The following is a 23707-nucleotide window of genomic DNA, read 5'->3' as shown; positions in this document are numbered from 1 at the left end:
GCCAAGTGCTGAGATTACAGGCATGTGTAACCCACGGCTAGCTAAAGTTAAGATTCTCAGCATAATTTGCACAGTGTATGCTTTGGAGTAGACTGCAGGATTGGTGGAATAGTTTGCATATAAGAAGAGGACTAAGGTTTTGTGTAGGCTGATGGTGTGTCCTGGTTCTTGCAGAGCAGCTGCTCACTGGGCTGAAGGACAAGGACACTGTGGTGCGGTGGTCTGCAGCCAAAGGGTACGTATAAAAGCCGGGTGAGGGCCAGTGCTGAGGACCGGCGGTGAGGGGCGGGTGTGTCCAAGCCGGTGTTCATTAAAACCTTGCATGGGCTTTGAGAGTTGTAAATAGTTTGTAGATTTTCAAATGGTAGAACTATTGTTTTATATACTGTACATTTAAAGATAATTACTGGCTGGGGATGGTAATTCCAGCATTTGGGAGGCAGAGGCAGGCAGATTGCTGTGAGTTCAAAGCCAGCCGGATCTATGTAGGAAGTTCCAGGGCTGCCAGAGCTACATCGTGAGACCTTGTCTCAAAAACCCAAAAATTTGAAGAAAAATTCTGAGGTTAAATTTAAGCTCCCTGAAGTGGTGTGAGGCCAATATTAGTAATAGTTGGCTTCTACAAGTTACATGTTAGGTTGTTGAAGAGATTCTGTATGGTGAAAACAGAGCGAGTCAGTCCGTGCTTACGGGGTCCCCTGACTCTCCTCAGACTGAAGGGGGCTGCCCTGGGAATTTATGTCCATAGCAGATGTTCTTGGCCTGATGTCTGTCCGGCTGGGAGGGATAGACAAATGCACAGTGAGACACGCTGGGAGGAGCCTTCCCTTGGACCTGACTTCAGGTCTCTGCTTTCCTCTGTGCAGGGCCTGGACTGGCCTTTTGTGGAAATGGGACAGTGTATAGGTGAGAGGGCCTAGGCTGGCTTTTGCAGTCTTCTAGTATCTGGGGCTGTTATCAGTGATGAGTTCAGTGTCTATATTACTTTGGGGAGAGGTGACCACACACCCTGTTCACATGCCCAAAGAGTCACGTGCCCCGTCCTTGGCATTGTTGCTGAGCAGTATTTGAGGCTTGCCGTCCTCTGGGAAATGGGAGATTTAGTCAAGATGGTCGTGTATATATAGCAGATAAACTCTTGCTTTTCTTTTTCAGGATTGGTAGAATGGCTGGAAGGCTTCCCAGAGAGCTGGCAGATGATGTGGTGGGGTCTGTGTTGGACTGCTTCAGGTAGGTTATTCCTTGAGCTGTTTGTTAGAACCCCAAAGCCTATTTTTCCCTTTTCAAGTTAAACTTGAAAACTTAAGTTATCCGATACGTTGTTCTTTTCAGCACCATTGTGTATCTTAAACCTTTAGAAAGAAATGACGTCAGTGTTGAACCAATGGGAATGTGGGTTTTCCATTTGTACTGCGGATAGGCAGAGCTTCATAGAATGAGGGAACGTTCTGAATCTATAGGCCTCATGTCGCTACTAGCCAGAGTGGACACTAAGACCTTTGAGTGTCTGAGGCCTGGATTTGGAGTTTCATTGTAATGGATTGGCCTCTCAGGACATTCTGGGTGTGTGGGCGCATGGCCTGTGTGTAACGTGGCTTATTAGGTGGGTGTGATCGTTGGGTCATAGACTGGCACTGTGTACTCATAGACAGAGGCATCGGTTTTGTTTCCTTCCTAATGATTACGATTCTGGGTGTGATGGTTTCTTCCTGGGCTTTGGAAGTAGAGAGTTGAGCAGGGGCATACGCCTCTCCAGACACTCCTTTTTCACGGCCCCTGTTGGCAACACAGTTCTGGGCCTGCTCTTCTGGCAGGAAGTATGTTATCAGCACTTTGGGCTCTCCAGTCCTTTCTCCTTGTGTCTTTAGAGATGACCCACCAACAGCCAAAATTGACTTCCTTCTGGAGTGGGCCCTTCTCGACTTCCTTCTGCAGTGGGCCCTTCTTCATTTTGCCTGGGGCTGCTTAGAGGCAGTTTGCAGGAGATCGCATGTCAGAAATGGTTTTAGACTGACGGTGTATGTAGTGGAAACTGCAGGAGGTCGCGTGTCAGAGACGGTTTTAGACTGGTGGTGTATGTAGTGGACATACTAGCAGAAAACATTCCTACTGGGACGGCTGTGTGGAGTGTGGAGAGAAGAGACTGTGTAGCTTCTTTTCTCACGATTCTCTAGATTTGTTTTAGACCTTGTCCCTGGAGCTCCTTCTGGAGGTCACGAGGTGGCGTGCTGGAGATGCCATGAACTTATTACTAGTATTTACTGGCTTCTGAGAACTTTTTTGCTCTCCATGTGAGCAGAGGTTTAGGAAGGGTTGGATTCCATCATTTCCCAGCTTTTGCGGAGTTCCAAGCACTGTTTTTGCCCATCCTTCTTAGGGTGTTTCTGCACATTCCCTCCGGTCATCTAGGACTTTTTATGCAGGTGCACTTCTCCCCCACCTTCCCGGAACTTTTTCTATACTCTCTTGCTTCCAGTCTCTGACATTCTTAGCCCATTGTCTTTGAGTGCTGCAGGGTTCTGGTGTGCACTGCTCTTGAATTCTCAGCCCAACCTGATGGAAGGATCAGGATGTTGGGTCTGTACAGAGGCCTGGGTCTCCCAGCATCTTCCTCCAGCCCACTTACGGCATCTCAGCATTTTGTGCTTTCTCTGTCTGGATCCCTAGGTTTGGGAGCGTAGGCTTGGATTTGGGATAATAGCGTGCCCTTAGCACTTGGCCAAAGTCTGTTTCTTTGCCCTTATTGTGTGAAGGGCTGGGTTTCCTCAGACGCGAGTATGTAGTGGTGATAGCAGCATCTCAGTCCCGTCTGCCTGGAATCATAGTGACACGCTTGTAGTTTAGAAATGAAGTTAGTTTACTGCATTTGAGTCATTATTACATTATACTGTGTTAGGTTCACTCTGATGGTAATCCTCATAAAAGCGTGAGGAAGCATCTCTGTCCATTTGAAATCCCGAGGAACATAAAGATTTGGAAATGGAACCAGGTGTGGTGGCATGCTCTTGTAATCCCAGCACTTGAGAGGTAGAGGTAGGAGGGGCAAGAATTCAAGGCCAACTTCAGCTATATAGCGAGTTTGAGACCAGCTTGGGTCCATGAGACCCTGTCTAAACAAATAAAACAAAAAAAACCCCCAAGATTTGAAATGATCGCATAGCCGCTGAGCAGACACCTGGTAAGACACCTGGCACATTAGGAAATGGTAATTATGGGTGAGTCATTAGTGGTGGTGGTGAGGGGGAGGACAGCTGTGTCTGACAGCCACAGCTCACGAAGGCCCATGCTGTGTCCATCAGTGACGTCTTTTCGTCTCTTCGTAGTTCGTGAACAGAGCAGCCGGGTGTACAGTTTAGTGATGATTTTCCTACACATTTCTTTGCTGTCAAATGAATTTAGCCAGAATAGGTAAAAGCCTGTCACTTGTTTTGCTGTTTTTGTGAGCGGCCCTGACCAGTCTGAGACAGCCACTCACGTTGTAGTTCGACGGGCCACACCCTGAAGAGACCTTTTGAGTACCCAGACACATTGATTTTAAATATAAAATGTCACTTGTGAGACCCTGTTTCATTTGGGTGCAAAATTGGGTTCTCGTATGCCCAGCTTCTTGGAAGGCTGAGGCAGGAGGATTGCTTGAGCCTACAAGTTCACCATTGGTCTGGGAACATAGCCAGACTTGATACCTCTGTGCCTTTGAAAAAGTCTTTAAATGCTCTTTCTTTCCTTTTTTTTTTTTTTTTTTTTTTGTTTTGAGATGGGATCTCATGTTTCTCAGCAGTCTAGCCTTGAACTTGTGTAGATGGCCTTACACTTCAGACCATCCTGCCTCCATGTCCCAGGTACTGGGATTAGAGCATGTGACATGGTGCTCATTTTATGTAATCTCTTTTTAAATCTTGAACGTGATCGCCGAGGTAACAGTGGGTGCCACGTAAAGGCGTCCTCCTGTTCCTTTTCTACTGATGTGCTCTAAATTGGGTGGAATCTCTGTTGTCTCTCTACTGTCTGATCAGAGTGGGCTGAGGTCAGAGCATTGTGGCCGTGGTAGCAGGACAGCATGTAGGGCAGATGGCCTGGTTTGACACTGAAGATGGTGGAATGTCTCTGGATTGGTCTTTGGGCGATGTGAAGAGTAGTGTTGATGTGCCGGATGTCTTCGTATTAGGCTTGAGTGTCTTATTTGTTTAACCAAGAAGTCATGGTTTTTATAAGGCTCATGGGCCCAGCATATGGATTAACTTTTCTTGCAAAAGTGTGGGCTTTCAATCTGGAGTTGACTGTTGAACTGTGGTCTTAGTTTTCAGGAGACGGATAAGGCATGGCATGGTGGGTGTCTGGCATTGGCGGAACTGGGGAGACGAGGCCTGTTGCTGCCATCGAGACTCTCAGAGGGTAAGTAACTGAAGTGCATGGATCTGCATCCCTAGGGTTGCTGAATGTTGGTGGGGCTCCTCAGTGTGGCTGTCCGTGGACACCAGTGCATCTGGAGAGGGCATGCATGGTGTATGCATGGTGTATGCATGTTCCTCAGGCTTCTTTCTCACGCCAGCCTTTATAATTTACTAATTACCTCGTTAGCCTGTTGTAGCTTCATGTTGCATATGCTCTCTTGTGCCGGATTTGGAGGGTCGTGGACCCTGGTCATATTTGGTTTCCTTGTCTCTAGAACTGTTTTTCTCTCTCGGGGGTACTGTCACCCATCGAGAGCACCTGAAGACGTAGCTCTTGGTGCCCCCGCAGTGTATGGTGTGACCTGCAGTGACAGTGTCCTGATCGATGACACAGCTTGTGGCAGCAGTGGGACTGACCTCAGGATGGGGCACAGTGCTGTGCCAAGGCTGTTTGTTGGGTCCTGGTGAGGTGGAGCAGAATAAGGCCATGTGCCACTGTCTGGAAGTAGCTCGTGAGTGGAAGGGAAAGGAGAACAAAGGACGGAGACGGTCCTTTCTGAAAGTGTGCCTCAGAGACGGTGAGGGTGTGGCTTTCGTGTAGAGCAGTGGTTCTCAACCTTCTTAAAATGCTGTAGCCCTTTATACAGCTCTTCTTCTTGTGGCGATCCCCAACCGTAAAATTATTTGGTTACTTCTTTGTAGCTCTAATTTTGTTACTGTTATGAGTTGTAATGTAAATACCTGATATGCAGACTATCTGGTATGCCATCCCTGTGAAAGGGTCATTTGACCCCCAGCGGGGTTATAACCCACAGGTTGAGAGCGGGTTGACTAGAGTAAGACACTAATCATGTGGGTTGCATGTCACTGACGCCAGGCTGCAGTGTCAGCACCAGAACACCAGGGAGGCGCTCTGGAGCTGAGATCTGTTTAGCCCCTGCTTTTAAAAACACAATAAATTGCATCCTGTGTCATCTACCCGTGTACAGTTGATGGTGGTCTCTGACATCATGTAATTTAACCTCAGAACATTCTCATTGCCTTAGGCTGGAATCCTGCACCACAGAGCAGCCACTTTCAACCCAGCCCTAGGCAAGCTCTGGTCCTCTCTTCTGTTCTGCCCTTCTCAGGCATTTCTTTTGTGTCTGAACGTCACGTAATTTTCTGATGGTCACTGTGTGGTGGTGCTTCGTCCTGCTGACGGGGATTCCACGGCATGAAGGACTGCTTTTTGCTTAGTCTTACAGTTTAAGTAACCATTTAGGTGACTTTTTGAGTAATGCCGCAGTGAGCATTTGTTTGTTTGTTTGTGCAGACGTGTGTTATCATTTGTCCCGGATGTAGACCCGGGAGTGCAAATGCTGGTTAGTCTAAGAAACAAGTCAGACTCTTCTAAGGTGGCTGCATTGCTGTGCACCCCCACCAGCTCCACTTTCTTCACGTACCCGTCAGTTTTTATTTTTGTCTTCCCTCTTTTTAGAACATAATCACTCTTGTAGTTGTTGTAGGACGTCAGTCATTTCATCATGGCTTGGTTGTTCATCCCTCATGGCCAAGGAAGACGTCTGAACCGGCTCCAAGGTGTTGCTAGATGGTGGCCGTCTGCGTAGCTAGGGTTGCCTCTTTGCCAGGAGTTGTGGTGTGGCAGAGTCACACTGTTCTCTCAGAAAGGACCGGACACAGACTTGGGGAGGTAGGGGGCAGTTTCCTTAGCCCATGTGTTGGTTTGGCCCGGTCCGTGAGATCAGCAGGTCTGTGCAGATGGATCATTGTGGAAACCTATTGAGTGAAGTCCTACAACTTGCTCTGCCGTGGAACCTGAACCGGTGCTGTTTCTCTTCGGGTTTCTTCAGTGGGGCCAGCTTGTATGTGCTGTGCCATATTTCAGGACGTTAGACTGCATCAATCCCACCACCTGGAGTAAGGATAACAGTCACAGTGTCAAGCTGTTGTTTACAACATGATGTGGAATAAATTAGCCCATTGTCTCTCTGTGGGGAGCTGTCCTCCTGCCCCGCAGTGCCTCCATGTGAACTGAACCTCCCTGAAGCTTCTTGTGCCAGGGGCACCCCGTACTGTCTCTTGATGGGGGAAGTGTCATGTCAGATAGGGGGACAGGGGCTCTGGAACCTGTATGAAGATGGTAACCCTAACATTGAACATCTGAAGGATGGTTTTTATGTTCTTGTTTTAGATCTCGCACCATTCCTCTGAGAGTGGTCTTGTTTGTTTAAAGTCACGGCCAAATACTTGCTTCTCATAGCCATTGTGTAGTATGTAGCCTTCTGAGTTGACAAGCAAAAGCACCACAGTCCTAACGTTTGGAAATTAGAGGCAAGAGGATCAGGAATTCATGTTCCTGGTACAGTGAGTTTGAGGTTAGCCTGGGCTATATGAGAGCCCCTGTCTCTCAGGAAAGAAGAAGGATAAACACGGTCTGGAAGGACAAGGTGTCGATGAACACACTGGTAAACAAAACTTCTGTTTTTATCTCAGAAGACATGGGAAGCTTTCTGGGTACATGCTGAAATCAGGGAGGAAGTGACTTTGGGGAGGTCAGATTGACTTTACCACAGCCTCAGAGAGCAGACCTGGGCAAAGTCTCAGGAAGGAGCAGCTTGGTCGTCTCTTTAAAGAGTTCTGCCAAGTTATCTTCATGCACACACACTGGAGCACTTACACACGTATTCCCCCACACATTCTACCTAAGTTTGTTTGTTTGATCTTTGCTGTGGTGGATAAGGACCTCAGCCATTATCAAAGGACTGCTTAGCCTTTATTTCAGGTGGCCCAAATGCTTGATTGGTCCTGGTTTTGATCCTCTTGGTTTTTGGGGGGAGTCGCTCCTTGAACCATGGGGCATCATCATTAGCCTGACTAGGCTTGTCTATGGTTTTGGTCTGTGGCTGTATTTGATTAGTGTTAGTATTCTAATAGAGTGTATACCCGTGTTCCTAATTTTGTGGTTGATTCCCGCCCACCTCCAGTTTTAGGTTTTGAAATTAAACATCCTTATCTCTTTGGATACTTGGTTAAAACCTTCTGTTTCTTTGCCATTTTTATTCAGTGGAGAATTTTGTGCCGATAAGTCATGTGTTATGAGCTTCTTTGGTGTGTCCTATCTTTCATCCAAATTTCACTGTGCTTATTATTAGCCTTGACTTCCTTAGATATTCCACTGCCTCTTTCTCCCTTTTCACCCTGGGATTTGAATTTTGGGTATATAAAGTTGTGCTCTGCTGTGTCCCTCAGGTGTCTTAGGTTTTTGTTCTTTTCCTTTATTATTATTATTATTATTATTGCTCCTCATACAGGGTGATTTCAGTTTCTTTATGTTCACTGATTCTGCCTTTTACCTGTTGCAGATCTGACAGTAAGCCCCATGTTAGTTTCTGTCCTCATTACTGTGATCAGATTCTATCTGACGAAAGTGGTTAAAAGAAGGAAGGGTTTATTTTGGCTCATGTATTTTAAGAGTCCAGTCCGTCTTGACTGGGAAGGCATGCCGGCAGGAGTGTGAGGCCGCTGGTTACGTTGCATTCTCAGTCAGGGAGCAGAGAGAGATGAACGATGCTTAGCTCACTTTTCCCCTCTTAAATAGTCTGAGACCCCTGCTCATGGAATGGTCTGTCCCACATTTAAAATAGGTTCCTATCTTAGTTAACTCAATCTAGAAACTCCCTCATAGACACACCCAGAGTCTTGTCTTCTAAATAATTATAGATCCTGTCAAGTTGGCAATCAGTATCAATCATCACATCCTTCTAGAGAACCTTCATTTCAGTTGTTGACTTTTCAATTTCAGAACCTCTGTCAAGTTGCTATAATTTGTCTCTTTGTTGACATTTTGAGCTTGTTCAGATATGGTCTGTGGTTCCCTTTGAGCATTTTAAAGTCTGTGTTTGGTAAACTCAATGTCTGGGCTGCTTTCCTGTTCCTTTTTCTGCCTTGCAATTTTTGTTTTTGTTGAAAATAAAATATTTTGAATATTCTAATAGGCACCTGCACTTAAGAAAGCCTCCTCCCCACAGGCACTTGCTCTTAGGATGCATTGGGGCCTGTGGTGTCCACTGACCAACCCAGTGATTGTCTTGTGTTTACTGCGGTTTGTCCCGTGTCTCATCATTAGGTGCTGAAACAGTAGTCTCCTTCCTTAAGCGTTCCTCTGGTTGTCATAGTGCTTGATTAGTATCCAGACTTCTGCAAAAGGTGATCCTGTCAGTTCTGTTCAGTTTAGCATCTCAGCACATTGTAACGCAATCTCGCTGGGGGCCTCCACTTGTAGCGTCTGTACTACTTGTACTGCTCACGCCTCTAGTGTACTGCCTGCACCACGGGACCGTTTGCGAGCCGGAAAAGGGGCTGGAGATGGACACACACACAAAGACAGAGAGGCAGAGACACAGGTCATCCTTGAATTCCTCAAGAATGCCCTGTTTATTGAGTTCGGGGAGGCCCCTGCTCTCAGGAAGGATCTTTCAGCTGCAGACTCATCAGAAACCACTCCCTGCTATCAGGGTCTCACACTTAGAGCAGCTGAGGCTGCACAGAGCAGAGGAAAGCAAGGTGTTTACAGGAAATTCGGGGTCTGGTGGTCTGCGGTCCCCAACAGCATATAACTCCTGTTCTACTGTGTTGCATGACATCATCCAAAAAGGAACATTTGGGTAGTGATGTGGCATCTGTCTGGATCTTCTTAAGTAGCAAATGCCATATAGGATTAAATATGCAAGAGTTTGTTGGGGAAATGCTTGTGTGTGAGAGAGAAACAAGAAGGGGGAGTTAGACAGGAAGATTGGACATCTTCATTGGCCCTGATAATACATATGTAAGATGCCTGGCATTGTAGGTCCCAGGCAAACAGGTCCCTGGTCAGGGACAGGTTGACCAGATCCCAGAGTTGCACTGTTATTTAGTTTTTAGCGTTTGTGCCATTTTGAGCTGCCAGACACCCAAGTTTGTAAGAAAATGACTATAGTGTGGCATCTATGACTTTGCTGCCGGACAGATTGTCCTCCCGTGTTTTCTTTTCATATCTGTTTTTTCCTTCCCTGTCAAAGGTGTTGTGGGAAGAGGACAAATCACAGTAGACTGTTGTCAGTATTGTTGAGAAAGGGTTTTGTTTTTTGTTTTAAAATATAAATTGAGATACAGTTTACCTACCTTACAGTTTACTCATTTAGAATGTAATTAAATTGATTTTGGTGTATTTCATTTCTTTTAGACATATAGTTAAAAATATATTAAACAAAAATTATTGTAGCCATTTCTGAGCATTCTGCTCAGTGACATCAATTATGTTCTTGCTGTTGGGCAACTATTTCATACATCTAGTTCTACAACATCTATTATTCCGAGTAGATATCCTGTCTCCCATCCCACATAACTCCAGTCGACCTCCTATTCCTATGGTTTTGCACATTCTTGGGTCTTCATGGAAGTACAAAGCGTGTAGAATATTTTGCATTTGTGGCTGGACCATCTCATAGAGTATAATGATCTCAAGATGGTGTGGAGGTCCTTCTGTCTGTGTGTCGCTTTTATTGGTTAATGAGTAAAGAAACTGGCTTGGCCTATAGCAAGGTAGAGCTAGGCGGGGGTGGGATGGGGTGGGGTGGGGGCTCGGGGGAAGGGGGGCGCACAACTAAACTGATTGCTGGGAGAAGGAAGGCAGAGTCAGGGAGAAGCCACGTAGCCCCTGTTGGAGACAGACACCGGATGGAACTTTACCCAGTAAGCCACAATCACGTGGCAATTCACAGATTAACGGAAATGGGTTAAATTAAGATATGAGTTAGCCAGAGATACGCTTAAATACGCTTACTCTTAAGCCAATCATTTGTGAGTGTAGAGAGGTACTAATTGGGAAACAAGAGCCTAGTATTTTATTATATAACTATAGGGATCCCTTTTGTTTTATAGGCAGATGGAATATCTACTCTAGTTGCCATGGGTATGCTGTTGAAGGTGACCTTTGGAGCAACTGTCCCTGGAGGGTGGTGTTTCTCCATGGTGGGTCCAGGCCAGGGATACCTTGTACAGACCAACTTTCCAAAGGCTTAGTACCTCCTGTTTGGTAGAGTTATTTCTCACGCTTCACCCAGGCATGGGAGGCAGCTGGCCAGGTTCTTCTTGTTTGCCATTTAAGGTGATGTAGACAGTGGGTGAGCTATCTATGGAACTACCTCAGAGTGCTGGGCCTGAACGAGGGCTGAGTTCTTACGTGGGTTAAGCATGCCAGAAGTCTGTTAATTCCAGGCTTTGGGTCATCAGCACGGAGCAGACAGTGCTTTACTTGATGCTTTACTTGATGGGGAGCAGGAGGGGTCATACTTTTGTTCTTTGTCAAACAACAACAACAACAACAACAACAACAACAACAACAACAAAGAGCCAGGCTGGAAAATATAATGATTGTATTTGTTGGTTTTATATCATAAGAGAGTACATTCAGGTTACTGGTATGTGGTAGTTTGATGGACCCAAAGGCCTCGTCTAGCACCTTGGAAGGGAAGGGCTCCTCCTGCCTCACCAGGTGGTAGCGGAAAGCTTTTCCACTTCCATGAGTGGGAAACCTGTTGTACCTGTAGAGATGGCTTGCAGCATTGGCCTCTTGTATCTCATAATGGTTGTGAAAAACTGCATCCCACTTATGCTGGTATTTGAAATTTTTTTAAAGTTTTTTTTTTTTTTTTATGTACATTGGCGTTTTGCATGCATGAGTGTCTGTGTGAAGGTGCCGGATCCACTGGAACTGGAGTTACAGGCAGCTGTGAGCTGCCATGTGGGTGCTGGGAATTGAACCCAGGTCTTAACCACTGAGCCATCACTCCTGCCCCGGTATTTGAAATTTTATATGACTTTAACCAGTTGCAAAGTGTTTCTCTATGCCTAACATCATCTGGAGGTAGGACACTGTCCAGCTTTCACTGGGCATCCTCTATGGGGACTGGCTAGGAGCTGGGAATTGATGCTAGAGGAAAAGGGTTTTTCAACAAGGAACCATGAATTGTGCTCAGTGCCTAAGCTTGGTTCTTGCATGCAGGATAAAAGACCATCTCTGTCTAGACTTGAAGAGCTTTTGGGGACTGAGAAAGGTGGAACCCTTCCCACGTAGCACTTGGGGGCCAGGGCTCCTGAGACTTCTAGGTAGTCTGAGACTCAGGACTCCTAGATGATCCTCGAAAAGCCCCAGGGGTGAAGATTTGTCCGTGCCTGGATTCTGGTGATTTATTCACCGACCCCAGAAGCAGTTAACTCTTTCTTGCTGAATGCTGTAGCAGAATACTCTAAAGAATACCACAGACCTGATGTTGGTCTTTGCTCTGTGTGTTCTCAAAGTTCACACAAGAGTTTATTGGAAAATTAACAACATGTACATCATTTTAGGGAGTTGAACGCGAGTGAGAAAGTTCACTGTGACATCATAAACAAGAAGAATAAATCGATCCTACCTTAACCAGAAATGCATTTCCCTGATGGAAATAAATTACTTGTAAAAGCAACCTCTGGACGCTTGTGGTCAGTTCAGTAAAAACTAACCACAACACTTTTTACAGGTAACACTCGATGCTCAAGCTGAAGCTGTTTCTGGCATCAAAACACATAACTATGTTCAATAGGAAAACAGTAAAAGTTTACTAGTCCTGAAAAATAGTACATATAAAACGTCTTTCCTCACACTGCTCCGCTGACTCACACTGCTGAGCTGGTTTTAGTTCTGCATAGTTCCCTGATGTGTCTCAAGCAGGAAAGCCCAGTTTAATTTGTCTTGGAGAGCATAAGCCACTCAGATGGATTTTTTTTTTAAAAAAAAAAAAAAACCAGAAGTAGAAACACCTTTTAATATTTATTCTTAATGTTTACAAAAACCTGAACAAGATTACAGCCATTTGTCTTTTTTTGAGAAGAAAAGAGAAACTGTTTATAAAAACTGACTGATAGAAAGTGAAGGTAAACTGGGGGGACACTGGGGGTCCCAGCACTTGGGCTGATGCCAGCTTGAACAACATGACAAGACTGTACCTCCTCCACAGTGAAAAAAAGCGAAGATCCTGCTTAGAACATGTGTGACAGGCATCTTGTTGGCCACAGCGCCGAGCACGCGAGGCCTCAGGACACCCGGGTTCTCTTGCGTAGCGTGAGCACTCTCGGTGTGGTGTCGTTCAGCTTTGGCCTTTTAGTTCCTTGCTGGGATTTTCCTGCATCCCTTTGACTTGTCCTCTTTTGTCCTTTGGGTCTGAGGTCACACTGAGCGCCCTGGTTCTCCGTAGAACTGAGGGCGGGCACATCTTGACTGGTGGGTTCCTGGGCTGTGCCTTCCTCCTCGCCCACGCGGACGTTCCCCGGGCTGTAGGCCGCCAGCTGGCAGAGAGCGACAGCGGCGGTTTGCTTTTGCTCATCGCTGCTGTCCGCCGCGTGTGCGTCTGGAGCCGTCCTGCCGTGGGCCTTGTCTTCCTGCGTCTCCACGTGGCTTGTCCTATCTTCGGAACCGTTGGTCTCAGTCTTTAGAGCAGCAGCAGGTTCAGCACCTTGCGGTGGGCTGGGAAACACAGGTCTAGGAGCCCAGGCATTACAGGGATCCTTTACAGAGAGATTGAGTGGCAGGTCCTGCAGCCCTGAGAAGCCCAGGGCGTCTGCCTGAGCATTGTCTACGTACATGGGTCCGTAAGTGGCTGCAGGGTTTGTCTCCAACTTCTTTGAGAGGTTGAGGGGGCTTATCCTGAAGTGGTCCTCTGGGCTGGAAGGTGGGGCCTCTGTAATGAGAGAGGTACTGGTCCCCGTCTGGGCTGGAGAGTCACTGTTCATGACCTGAAGGCTAGAAGAAATCAAGAGAATTTTTAGGAAAACCATCATGTAAAACATTTTAATCAAGTGTGAACTTGGTGTTAAACAAAATCACATTGACGCTTTTGAGAAAGAAATTTTCTTACCTTTTTGGAGACTCTGTTCTGTTTGCAGGAGGCTGAGACTGAGGACTTTCTGATCCCCTCTGGACAGGTTTGAAGGCAGTGGGGCTCTGTTCAGGCTGCTGGAGCTGCTCCGGGGTTCCCGAGGAGCCAGCTTTGTTTGAGAGGTCACACAGTCCTTCGAATGTTTGGCTTGTTTGGGTGAAATTGGTAGGGCTTGGCCTCCCTGGGGAGCCCGTGGCAGCACTCCCCGCTCGGGGGCTCATTTTGGCCTCTTCTGCATCCCTTTGTCCATCTTTAGAAGGATCTTTTGCCTCAGGGAGAGGGCTTTCCTTCTCAAACTCCGTGTGTTTTTTGTGGGAGTTTGAAAGATTTAACTCGGAGGGACTTGAGGCTGGGTAAGCCAGGGCTGCTTCTTCAAGCAGTCGAGAGCTCTGATCTCGCGTGATGCCAGGGACAGGTGGGAGCCTGAGACCGTAGTGGGGAAATGCCGACTCTGGTCTGTAAAATCCATAAGGAATTGGCAGATTTGAGTGGTATTGCTGGAAAAATCTGTAGTGGTCGTATGTCGACGGAGTTGTGTTCAGATGCTTGGGGATTGGTCCAGGATGAGACAGGAAGTGTCTTTGGTCTTGGGACCCATAGACAGACAGCAGAGTGGCATCACACTCAGGCGTGTTCCCAGTCAGGAGGTAGGGGGAGTAGATGGTAGCCAGCCCATGCTCCGTATAGAAGGGATGGGGGTACTCGGGGATTGCAGGGTGCATATAGGGGGAGATAGCACCAAACCCCTTTGTAGGTGGGATTTTATGTGGAAAGTCAGGTGGCAGGAATGGGGAGCCAGCTTTCCAGGGGTAACCAGGAGTATGGAATGCAGACTTGGCATGGAAAGAGGTGGCTTTGGTGGTGGAGTTAGTTAATGCCAGCATTTCAGGAACCTCTGTGTCTTCCGGCCCCCTGAGTCTGTGCTCCCCAACTGGAACAAACGCTGAAGACCTAACCCCACTGTCTAGCTGGGTGCTGAGGATGGCTTCTGGTGTCACTTCTTTCTGTAGGACTGGTTTCTGGGGACCCTTGTGGGTCCCCCGGGCCTGCATCTCTAGGTTCTCTTTGGCATCTTCCTTTGTAGAGCCCTGTTGAGACTTTGGATCAAAGCTGGAGAGTCCATTTGGGAGAGACTTGGAAGCGGCTGGCTTTGAGGTGGGCTCTGGCTGGTGGGTCTGCTTAGGGTCCAGCGAACTAGATTTGGGACACTTGGGGATGCGATCTTGCTCTGACACTAACGTGATAGAGTTTTTGCAGAGACCGTACTTCATGTGATTGAAGAGATGCGACTTCTCATTGCACGTGAACGGACACTGGAAGCATTTGTACTTGAAGGGCTTTCCTGGGGGCCGAGGAATATAGTGTGGTTTTTTTGGTTTCCGTTCCTTTAGGAGACTCATTGTCCTCTGTATCTGGACTCTGGTCTGCTCAGTGTGTGGTCACTGCCGATGACTCTTTGACCAGGATGCGATGGCCTTGAAGGAAGTAGTACCGGTCTGTGTTCTTGCCCTGAGCACTTTATCTGCGGTCAGCCCCATGTGCCGGGGGTCTAACAAGGGACATTCCTTCCATCCGGCACCTAGAACTGTGAAGGCAGACAGAGACCGGTGTCAGGCGCAGTTAGTGGGTCATTGTCTGCACTGCCACAGTAAAGACAGGCGAGGAGCCTTAGAGCTTTTGGAGAGTGGGTGACACCCGGGTCCCTACTCCTTTGCTCCGCATTTTCTCACGCCTGACCTGCAAGAGCTGCCTGGGGACCAAGAGAGCACCGTGCTTAAGGTGATTCTTTGAGTTTTGAGGGCCTTTATTCTGCAATCTGGACCTTTTCTTGGTCAGTTTCTGTGGGGTTTCTGGTAGGATTCTGTACCAGAGCCTCTTTTCCAAGTGCTGTGTGAGAGCAAGCATCTAGTGAATATACCGTGGCATTGTTCAGTTCATTGCTACAAGGCAGCTTGGCCCTGTTTAGCTGTGTTACTGCTGTGCTTTGCATTATCACTAGTGAATATTTAAAAATGAAGACTATTTAAGAACATAGGACTTCGCCCTGCTGCTTCTAAAAGTCACAGATGAAAAGCCCACTTTATCAGCAAGTAGTACTTGCTGAAGTTGGGGGTGGTGATTATATAGCTTCATACTTGCTGGGTATTTGCCCTACCACTGAGCTCCATCCTCAGCCCTAGTAAGCAGTAACATTTATGTTGGCTCAAAAAATGTGAACGCTTTATTTCAGTCAACTCGGTTTGCAGTACCGTTAGGATGATTTGCAAGTCCCCATGCCTTTACACCCTGGCACTCATCAGCGTTTGGGAGTAAACTCATAGATTTGCCCCTCCTTTCCTGGGATGTGCCGTCTCAAGAGACCGGAGCAGTGGTGTTCAGGTCGAGGGAGGAAACTATTTTGCCTCGGGTATATCCAGCTCCTAACCCAAAGCTGAGCACGTAGCGAAACTGCCTGCCTGGACATCTGGGGTGACTCTGGATGGAGCTTGGGTATGAGATAAAGAATTCAGGTCAGATACCTTGATCTTTGTAGAGTATGTGAAAAGGGAAAGATCTCCTGCTAAGTATTTTAAACACTTAAAAGTAACACTAAGTGGAAATTATTTAAGAAAAGTGTTCTCAGCTCTAAAACTAAGTTTGTGAGAAAAGTGCAAAGCTGTGCCCTCTAGACCTAGCCGGACACTTGTCTGCCAGCCAGACCCTTAGAAACAGAAGCAGCCACTAAAGTCTTACTCTCTCTTGTCTGCCTCTCCTGTCCTCAGTGTGCGTGTGTATGGTGGGTAGCGGGGTGGAGTGGCTGGCCACAAGAGCAATTCTTTATTTCTACTTGTATACTTTATATTCTGAGGATGTATCTGGTTTTATTTATTTTTTTCTTCTAATTTGTTTGTCTCTCTATGTAAATATATACTATATGTATAATATATAAAATAAATTGCACATACATATATATTAAACACAAAGAACTATGCCCAGCATTGTGGTGCACACCCGCAATTCCATGTAGGAGATGCTAAGGCATAGGATCTCAGGTCAAAGACCTGCCTGTGCTGCTTAGCAAAAATTTTTTTTTCCTCAAAACAGCAGGAGCAAGCCCACAAAGAGCTAAAGTGCCCTTCACCAGCTGCCCTAGTGCGTGGTTTAGGGCTGTTGTGTTAAGTGGTTGTTCTGGAGAATGGTGGCTCATCTGATACTGAAAGCAGTCCACTATTAGAGTCTGCGTAGCCAGAGAGTGAAGCACAGATTTTAGATAAGAACGTCAGGTACCCGTGGCTGGAAGGAAGCTTGGGTCCTAGGCTTCTTTTGGGCACGGGGGAGACTAAGACTGTCAAAGGGGGTGCTGCCTGGACCGCACTTTTGCTGCAGAAGCTATGAGGCACACTGCCAGAGCTGAGCATGTTAACAGGAAAAGCCCTGTGACTTTCTCTTTTCTCTCTTATTAAAAAGAAAATGGAAAGAAATTCTCTGTGGGCCCCGCGTGTACCTGGAGTACATTTTCCCTGCCTCCGTCAGGGAACCTGAGAAGCCTTGTCTGACTAGCTGATGAGGGCATCTCGATAAGTCAGTGAGGCCTGTGCTGGCATGTTCATTACACTCTTGATTCTGAAGGCGTGAGAACCTCTGCAAGACAGGTTCCCATGGCTGTATAGGATATGTCATGGCACAGATCTGAGAGAGATGATTTCATCACTGACTGGGAGCAGCATGATCAAAATGATGACAGCTGCAAACATTTATCGAGGGTGAGCATGGACATGGGGACTGTACTGCGTGTCCTGGGTTAGCTGGAAAGGCCCTTCCAGACGTAAGGAAGTAGTGATGGGCCTCCAGAAGCAACCGCAGGGAATGTCACTGATGGCTTGGGGCAGAAGTGAGCACACCACTGTGGCTAAACAAACACACTGTCATTGTAAGGTTTTCCTATGTCTCTCAGGAGGCAAGTGTTTTACAGAGCACCATATGTTGTCCTAGAGAGTAACTTAGGAAATAGTTGCTATTATATATGTATAAAGATACATATGTAATATATTACATTATTAAAGTGTAATATAAAGTAAAATGCTATCTGAAGTTTTGGTTTGAGCCCTTTGCCTTTCTATTTTTTAGCCTGTGACTCCTCAGGCTGGGTGGGATAAGCCCCAGTGGCTCTTGGGCAGCTCTTCTTGGATGAGACTATTTACTGAGGTTTATTAAAACTGGAAGGGAATGAGTGTAAAAACGGAGTCTCAGCTGTAGTAGTTTCAGTAACTGTGGATAAACTGACCCCTCGGGATTTCACAATTGCTAATTAAGGCAGAGCGCTCACTGCTTGGAGGCAGGTGTAAGGCGGGTGTAACTCATCTATAAAACTCCTGTGTTAGAGAAGTGGGATAAAATTGATGCTTTTGTAAGCTTTCAAATGATGATGTCAGCCTGCGAGTTCTCTGTTCTACCCAGATGAGGTTTATGAGTATAAAGAAACTAACCCACAGCCATGACTGCAGCCAGGCACATATGTCTGTGGGCATGGAGGCTTATACGAAGTCCTGTTTGGTCAGTTTATACCTGCTGGACTTTGTACTGTCTGGCAGCTTCTAGTGTTAAATATTCCCCAAAGTGCACATTGTTGCCAAAACAGTAAAGCCTAGACCTTTGACTGTTTACAGTAAGTTTGGATTTGTATTCAGAGGGAAGTGCTTCCTAAAGGCAATGAGAAGGGTATGTGGCTGTCTCTTTTTCGGGGCGTGCCTGTTACTACTTTGGGAATACATCTCTGGAAGGCTGCATGTGGAACTGTGACTATCTGAGAACTGTAGTGTTAGCATGTTAGGTGCCGGCACGTTCCCAGAGGGGTTTTACCTGGCACCCACCCTCCTCCCCTTCACTTCCTATATGATAGTCTGAGGGGTTCTGAGGGTGTGTTCCCACAGACATCCAGCCTGGATCAAGGGCTGTTGGTAGAGAGCCTCTAGGTATCCTCTGTCTCCTCGGGGAAGCCCTTTTCTCAAACATGCCTCCCCAGACCACCTTGGCTTGAGACTTCCTTCTCTGAATCCTGTTGGGATGCAGTAGAGGCTATGCAAACACTACAGTGACCTAAAATCATGTACAGTGTCCAGCTTGAGATCCGTAAGCTGTTTCCTTCCTAATTTTTCTGCTGACATAAATCATCCGTGTTTGTTGAGACTCGACCGGCTCTTATATTTAACTGCTTGACTTGGCCTTGGAAAGGACCCTGGGCTGAGAACACCTTCCTTCTGCCTACAGTGTGCCGTCCGGGATACCTGCCCACACAGCGAGCACTGGGTGGTTTCGGTTGGCCACAGAGTTCTGTTTGTCTTTAAAGCACTCTAGCAGATCCCTTAGTGTGTGGACCTGTAACGTAGCTGCCAGCGTCAAGGCAACAGTGAGTGGCTTGCAGGTTTTAAAAGTTTCTAAGGGGCTTGCACTTAGAAAACAGACAAGAGAAGGAGTGAACAAACCCTGTAAAGGAACCCTGGTAGAACAACGGGGGTAATTACAGCTTTGCTTTATAGGACAGCGATGTGACAGGCTGAGCAGCTATGTTTGTCCTGTGAGTTGACCTGCAGAGCAAGGCCGTGCTGTAATAGTCCTCCTGTGGTGTCCAGCTGTCTGGCACAGAGCCTCGCAGGTGGAACGTCGTGAAGGGCATGCTATAATTACAGCACTGTGATGTGGCATTATTGCACCACTCAAGGGCACGCCACTGTCGTCTACCCACTGGGGTGTCGCAAGAACGAGATCTGTGAGTTTTACTTCAGTTGAGTTTTTGCTGTGACCGGCCGCCACTCCCTCCCAAACTTTCTGTTCTTTAAGATGAAGGTGAACTTAGGACGGCCATAACCTTAGAGAAAAGCAGTTTTCTAGACTATGTGTGGAAGAAAAGATCCAGAAAACAGATGGGTTCTGTTGTGTCCCCGGCCAGCAATGCACCAGTGGTCACCTTGCCTCTTGTTTCCTTAATACACATTATAAAATAACAGAGAGCCTTTGCTAGTGCTCAGAAAGCACCGGGATGACAAACGTAGGTGGCTCTGCCTAAATGAAATCTGATTTGGTCGGAATTGGCCGATTATTTGATCAGTATCATTTTCATACAGATTTATGGGAACTTTCGTATAGGAAAAATACCCTCCCGCCCCGTATGTGTAACCTTAGCAACCAAACAAAAGCTTAAACTTTGTTGGCTTCTTGGTTTTGAAAGGTTTTGTCAAAGCAGCACTTATTTTAAACTTGAAGTCTTAAGTATTAAACTCGAAGTGAAACCCAGCAGTTGTATAGTTATATTTCTATATACATATATGACTTTTGCCTCTTTTATGTTGAAATTTATTGTAATTTCTTTGAAAAGTAGGAAACAGTTAAGTGCTAGTATAAGTACATGTTTTGGTTTATTTTTAAAATAAATTTTATAGCAGAAAGGAGGGCTTGATTTTTAAATAAGCTTGCTCGTATTTTTGGAATAAAGTATCAGCCCCATTAGGAGTTTTGTAATTGTGGTCTGCATCTCCAAGATGCACCTGCCAGGGTCTGAGTAATCCCTAGGGAACAGAGCAGGAAAGAACAGAAAACAGCAATCATTTTACCTAGACAGACACCTCAAGACACATTGTAGAGTAGTTTTGAAAGAAAACTTGAAGAAATCGTAAGCACTTACCGGAGGTGGGCAGTGCTGGGATGCGGAGCCCTTCTGTGTAAGGTGCTGAGGACTGAGGAGCAGGATCTGTTCTCACGCTGGCTCGCTGGCTCGGTGAAACTGGAGCCGGCTGTTCCAGTGGGAGGGATTTAAGTGTAGGAGTTGAGCCCTCAGGGCGTAGAGATGCACCTGATATTCCTCCGCCTGCAGCTACAGTTCAAGTGTTTGCACCCACTGAGCCTCACCGAGCAGGGACCCAGAGAGTCCTGTGCCACTCCAGGTGCCCCGTAGGACTCTAGGTTCACTGTGGGGGGTCCTGTCAGGGCTGCCCAGTCGCAGAGGAGTCGGGGTTCCAGGATGCGGAGCACGGTGCTGATGTTCTTCTCTTATACGCATTTGATATACGTTACAGACTCAGTGTAGGACTTCCCTTCAGTACTCCCGCATATGCACAGAGCTGCAGAGAGACACACATTCATCCTGAAATACACATCGCCAAAGACAACGCCAGTAGTGCTTTTGCTGTGAAGGCCAGAGAAGCCTCTGACCACCCTTGTGACTTTTCACCCTTTTTCCCGAGGGTCACTCCGAGACCCAGGGTGGCAGAGAGGATGGTAACCTTGCTGCCTCGTCACGGGAACCTGCTGGAACATGCCCAGGGCCGGCACTGGTGGTGGAGCTGACATGTGCTGCCTGTCGTTCAGGCGGCAGCAGCGAACACGCTCACACCCCCCGTTCAAGCAGTAAATCAGATGCTTAATTTTGGAGCCATTCTATTCCCCCACTCCCGTTTGCTTGTTTGTTCTGAGGCTTGTGTGGGCTGCAGTGAAGGCTACAATGTGATGGCAGTTTGGGGCCAAGGAAAGGACAGTCTGGTGGTTGTCAGTCTCTTGGTCATACCTGAAGCTGCTGGCATGGGCCAGAGCACCAGAGCACAAAGGACAGGCGCCCTAGGCTGGAGTACTGGTGCTCTACCCCCACCTGCTTAAGACTTAAGATTTTACTGACTTCACCTTTATGCTCAATTCTGTGTGTGTGTGTGTGTGTGTGTGTTTTGTTGTTGTTTTCAGATTTATGCATATGAATGTTTTGTCTTCATGTATATATGTGTACCATATGCTTGCCTGGTGCCCACAGAGACCAAAAGAGGATATTAGAGCCCTCAGAGCTGAAGCTACAAACAATTGTGAGCCACCACCTAGGTGCCAGGAATCGAATCCAGGTCCTACGGAGGGACAGCCAGTGCTCCCAGTCGCTGAGCCACCTTTCCAGCCCCCTATGTTTAATTCTTTAAAGCTTTCTTCAGTTACTTTTGTCTTATTTATATGAGGAGTCAGAAACATGTGCAGTCTTAATCTAAGAACAGCAGCTCCCTAGGATCCCGCACACCTCTCGCTGGGTAGCAGACGACCTTATCTCTGGCTTAAGGCTTTCACCAGTTTGTTATACCCTTGGTCTTGGAAGGCGTCAGATGGGGCTCCGGGGGCAGTGATTCTGCTCCTGGGTGTTTACTGAGGTCCCCAGTACGGTGTCGTCCCCTAGCTGCTCTGCCTCTTTATCGGACCCTATGGAGGAAGATGATGGCATTTGGATGTCTCAGGACAAAGGCCAGGCTGAGAATTGTCCTAGTGCCATTTCTGATGCACTTTATGGAGCAGCTGGGCTGAAGGGAAGGCTAGTAGGACGACATTGCTGGGTGTTTTGCCCCGTCCCTCCACTCTCACGCACCCCTTGATTCTAATTTGCAGTCCCGATTTCAGATGTGTTTTTAGTTGACTCCCTCAGTGCCTCTGTGCCACCTCCCACATCCTCCTTCCTGTGTGGGTTGTGCTCCTTTAATCCACGCCACCGGCTCACTTAGGTCAGTCCTGTCCCTGCTGCTGCGCAGCTCCTACTTCCCTGCCCTCTTTTCTCTAACTACCTGTGTGTCTCGTTTTCTGCATCTCGTAGTCAGTGTGGACAGTGCTAGACTCAACCCCTAAACACGTGAGCAGACGTACTGAGTGAACGCCATTTTACAGTGCTTCCTTCAGGGGAGAGTCCTCAGGCACCAAGTGTGGCAGTTTGGGTAGGGTAGGGACTGTTTGGAGGCCCAGCCTTGTTGCTGTTTCCTACATGGCCTGGCTGCTGTGGATTTTTGGCATCCAGATGTTCTGGATTTTGATTAAGGTCAATCTCTGACTTTATGAGAGCATATGTAGTTGCCTCCTTTTTTAAAAATTGTTTTTATTGAACTATACATTTTTCTCCACTTCCCCTCCCTTCCTCCCCTCTCCACTCCTCCCCTCTCCTGTGACCCCACGTTCCCACTCAGATCTTGTCTTTTTCACCCTCCTATGTAGATCCATGTATGTCTCTCTTAGGGTCTTTGTTGTCTAGTTTCTCTTGGGTTGTGGCCTGTAGGCTGGATTTTCTTTGCTTTTTGTCTAAAAGTCACTTATGAGTGAATACATGCTATATTTGTCTTTTTGGGTCTGGGTTACCTCACTCAATATGGTTTATTTTATAAATCCATCCATTTGCCTGCAAATTTCAAGATGTCATTATATTTTTTTTACTGCTGTGTAGTACTCCATTGTATAAATGTACCACATTTCTTTACCCATTCTTTGGTTGAGGAGCATCTAGGTTGTTTCCAGGTTCTTGCTATTACAAATCATGCCACTATTTTGATAAGAGTAATCTGGCCTTCTGAGACCATATGGAGCTGCCTCTTCTTTGTCCTTATAGCCTCAGTTCTGACATGAAGCATATTCCACAGTCGGTGTCTGTGGTTTCTGAGAGTTGTGAGTGACCTGGCTTTGATACCATGTTTTAACTTCTCTGAGTATTTCTGTGATAATCTCTGAGAGGATGGGAGGGCTCCAGGACTTTATGCAGGGATTCATCTCCATCTCCTCGTTGAAAGAAATCTGGAATTGTTGGTGGCCCCCACCTTGGGCCATTTATGGACTGTGATGTGTAGGGAGTGGCTGGGCTTCCTCTTTGGTCCCTCCCCGAATGTGCTTGTAGCCTCCTAATGCGCCTTCCTGTTGCTGTGTTCCCTATCCTTTAACCTCATAGCTTATGCCTTAGAAAGTGAAGGAGGGTCTGGAGAGACACTTAGCAATGAAGAGCACTGGTTTCTCTGTCGGTGGATCTAGCTTCTGTTCCCAGCACCTACACAGCGGCTCAGCCATCTATAGCTACAGTTCAGGGTATCTGATGCCCTCTTCGGCCTCTGAGGGCACCAGACACATACGTGGTGCGTGGTGCATAGTCATACATGCAGGCAGAACACTTATAAAACACATAAAAAGAAGGAGGTCTTTTCTGTTGTCTTTAGTGGGGTTCAGATCCCTGTGTTTTGTCCCAGTCTTTTACATGGCCTAGATGTCTTAATGAAGTTTCTGAGCAGTAAGTAAAACCGTAGGGGAGAGCTAGGAGTGGCAGTTGGTGTTACTCGGCATCTTCCATGTGGGTCCTTGGGCCGCATGGCACTTGCGTCATTCCTTGTAGTCACAGGATCTGCCGCGCACCTGCTTTACGAGAGTTAAATGAGCACAGAGGGGTTAAGTAACTTGACCCAGGAACCTAGTCTGGTAGGTAACAATTTCATCATGTGGCATGGGAGGTAAGCCGGGGTACAGAGTGGGTGTCTGGGGCAGCTGCCACCTCTGGACAGCAGCATCCCCACTGAATGCGGACAGGTGCTGTCTGGTCAGCTTCATCAGAGCTTATTTTCC

The 23707-nt window shown here is 47.0% G+C and overlaps 2 protein-coding genes across 3 annotated transcripts in view; one reads left to right on the top strand and one right to left on the bottom strand.

Annotated features, from left to right (window-relative positions):
• Positions 1-23707, top strand: part of Tbcd (tubulin folding cofactor D) — a 157765-nt gene that overhangs the window by 46980 nt on the left and 87078 nt on the right. For both annotated transcript variants that reach the window (XM_038329036.1, XM_038329035.1), the window contains exons 11-13: positions 175-235; positions 1156-1230; positions 4298-4392. In XM_038329036.1, coding sequence (XP_038184964.1) covers positions 175-235; positions 1156-1230; positions 4298-4392 — 231 coding nt within the window. The remainder of the gene's footprint in view (positions 1-174; positions 236-1155; positions 1231-4297; positions 4393-23707) is intronic.
• Znf750 (zinc finger protein 750) lies at positions 11703-20119 on the bottom strand. Its single transcript, XM_038329037.1, has 3 exons — positions 20004-20119; positions 13325-14930; positions 11703-13209 (listed from the first exon to the last, which is right to left on the bottom strand). The coding sequence occupies exons 2-3, from the start codon at positions 14743-14745 to the stop codon at positions 12504-12506; spliced, it is 2127 nt and encodes a 708-aa protein (XP_038184965.1). The 5' UTR covers positions 14746-14930; positions 20004-20119; the 3' UTR covers positions 11703-12503.

The sequence above is a fragment of the Arvicola amphibius genome, chromosome 4 (genome assembly GCF_903992535.2).
Source record: "Arvicola amphibius chromosome 4, mArvAmp1.2, whole genome shotgun sequence".
NCBI lineage: Eukaryota > Metazoa > Chordata > Mammalia > Rodentia > Cricetidae > Arvicola > Arvicola amphibius.
Note: the sequence above shows the minus strand (reverse complement) of the source record. Positions and strands in the feature narration are given on the sequence as shown.

Coding starts and splice junctions, on each gene's coding strand:
- Znf750 (XM_038329037.1), bottom strand. CDS start 14,745: ATGAGTCTCCTAAAGGAACGGAAACCAAAAAAACCACACTATATTCCT. Junction 13,210..13,324: donor AGAACAGAGTCTCCAAAAAG/GTAAGAAAATTT, acceptor GATTTCTTCTAG/CCTTCAGGTCATGAACAGTG.